The sequence below is a fragment of the Babylonia areolata genome, chromosome 21 (genome assembly GCF_041734735.1).
Source record: "Babylonia areolata isolate BAREFJ2019XMU chromosome 21, ASM4173473v1, whole genome shotgun sequence".
NCBI classification, from domain to species: domain Eukaryota; kingdom Metazoa; phylum Mollusca; class Gastropoda; order Neogastropoda; family Buccinidae; genus Babylonia; species Babylonia areolata.
Window position 1 is genome coordinate 8946687 of NC_134896.1, and position 1755 is coordinate 8948441.

Below are 1755 nucleotides of genomic sequence, written 5' to 3' on the forward strand. Positions count from 1 at the left end.
AGGATAGTGTGTCGTCTGGAACTGGTCATTCCAACAAACATTTCAAACACAAATACCACCTGTCTTATATGATCTAAATATTGCACCAAGATGTCCGGGAATTCAAAAAAAAGAAATGTAATGTGTCTATCGAGACAACAACAAAAGAAGACGAAGAAGAGAGAGAGAGAAAAAAAAAAACCCTCTGTTTCATAAACGGTGATGTTTTGGGGGCGTTTTTTGTGTCCAAAGGTCTACGTCAACATTTCACTCACATCTCAGTGAACCTAAGCCATCAAGGGGTTTTCCTTATCCAAACAAACAACAGCATGCTATATTTCTTTCATTATTGAAAAACAAAAAAAACACCTTCATAAATGTTACATTTTTTGGAATGTCCTTCGTGGTCCGAGAGATAAAGAGAGTATCACTTGCATTACGAGAGACAGACAGACAGACATTGAGGGAGAACGAGGGAGAGAGAGAGAGAGAGAGAGAGAGAGAGAGAGAGAGATTTTAAACATTATCCCATATGGCAGTTATTTCGATAGACAAAAGCCTTTGAATATAATTGCATGTTGCAGTTCTTTTGACAGAGTTGTCTTCAGATACAAATCCTACGTTGGTGCGGTTCATTTGATAAAGTTTGTAGCAGTTCTTTCACTAAAAACAACAACAACAAAAAAAACAGTTCCAGGTTTAAAAAGATTTTTCTACAACGCTTCGCAAACTCTGTCCAGAAAGGCAATACAACCGTTTTGAACGCCTCAGAGCAAAGTTGGTATTGTAATGTTGAGTGAGCGATCAACGAATGTGCCACAGTGCTCACACAGTACACGTTCTACCACATGGCGAGAGGTTCCACGTGAAACAGGCGCAGTACACACACAAACGGGTGGCCTTGGAAGGATGCTGTCAGCAACTGGGAGCGAGCTGGCGGCACTGGCATGGAAACACAGGGAGTGAAGCATCGAAAAGTGAGCATCCAGAGACCTGTCTCGGTAGTGTTTGACAGCAGGGGAAGCAAAATAGCTGGGACAGGAAGCGAGAGAGGAGAATGGGTTTGAAGCTGGGCGGAAGGTGCTTGAAGTGGCCTTAAGTGTTTGTGAATAAGAACGAAACTGGTGGTGGCGGTGTTTTTTTTGTTTTTTTTTCTAAATGGGAAAGATGGCTTGGAATGTGGATCACCGCTTTGCAAACCTGGTTGCTGACTTGATAAAAAAAAAGAAGAAGATAAACAGCATCGGAAGAGCCAGACGAACGTGTCCCCCCCTCCCCATACCCCACCCGCACCCCCCTATTGAAGAGCTATATCCCCTTTGTGGAGCAGAGGAGACTGTATCACCAGAGAGGAGATGGAGGAGGAGAAGGAGACGAAGGAGGAGCAGGGAGGCTGCCGCGGAGGAGCAGCCAGGGGGAGGGTCAGCAGGAGATGACGGCCTTCTTGGTACGCACGCAGGTGTAGAGGCAGGAGTGGGCGTCCATGGAGGAGGTGAAGCGGGCCTCGCACGTGCGGCACATCTGCTGGCAGTCCCGGGACAGCGTGGAGCGCCCGTCCGGGTAGGACCGGAAAGCCATGACGCTGGGGCCCAGTTTCCGGTTCCGGTAGCTGCTGCGGTAGCCCAGGTAGCCGTTGGTGTAGCCGCCGGCCAGGCGGTTCCGGTAGCGGCCGGTGATGTCCTCGGAGTGGAGGTACTGGCGGGCGCCGCTGACCCTGCGCGAGGAGCGCACGAAGAAGGAGGTGCAGGTGGTGTCGATGCCGCGGCCCTCCGTCAT

The 1755-nt window shown here is 49.1% G+C and overlaps 1 protein-coding gene across 1 annotated transcript in view; it reads right to left on the bottom strand.

Annotated features, from left to right (window-relative positions):
• Positions 1-337: 337 nt before the first annotated feature.
• Positions 338-1755, bottom strand: part of LOC143295981 (uncharacterized) — an 85482-nt gene continuing 84064 nt past the window's right edge. The window contains exon 2 of the mRNA XM_076607696.1: positions 338-1755. This exon is cut by the window's right edge and continues 1066 nt beyond it. Within this exon, the coding sequence (XP_076463811.1) occupies positions 1402-1755 (354 nt within the window). The 3' untranslated portion in view covers positions 338-1401.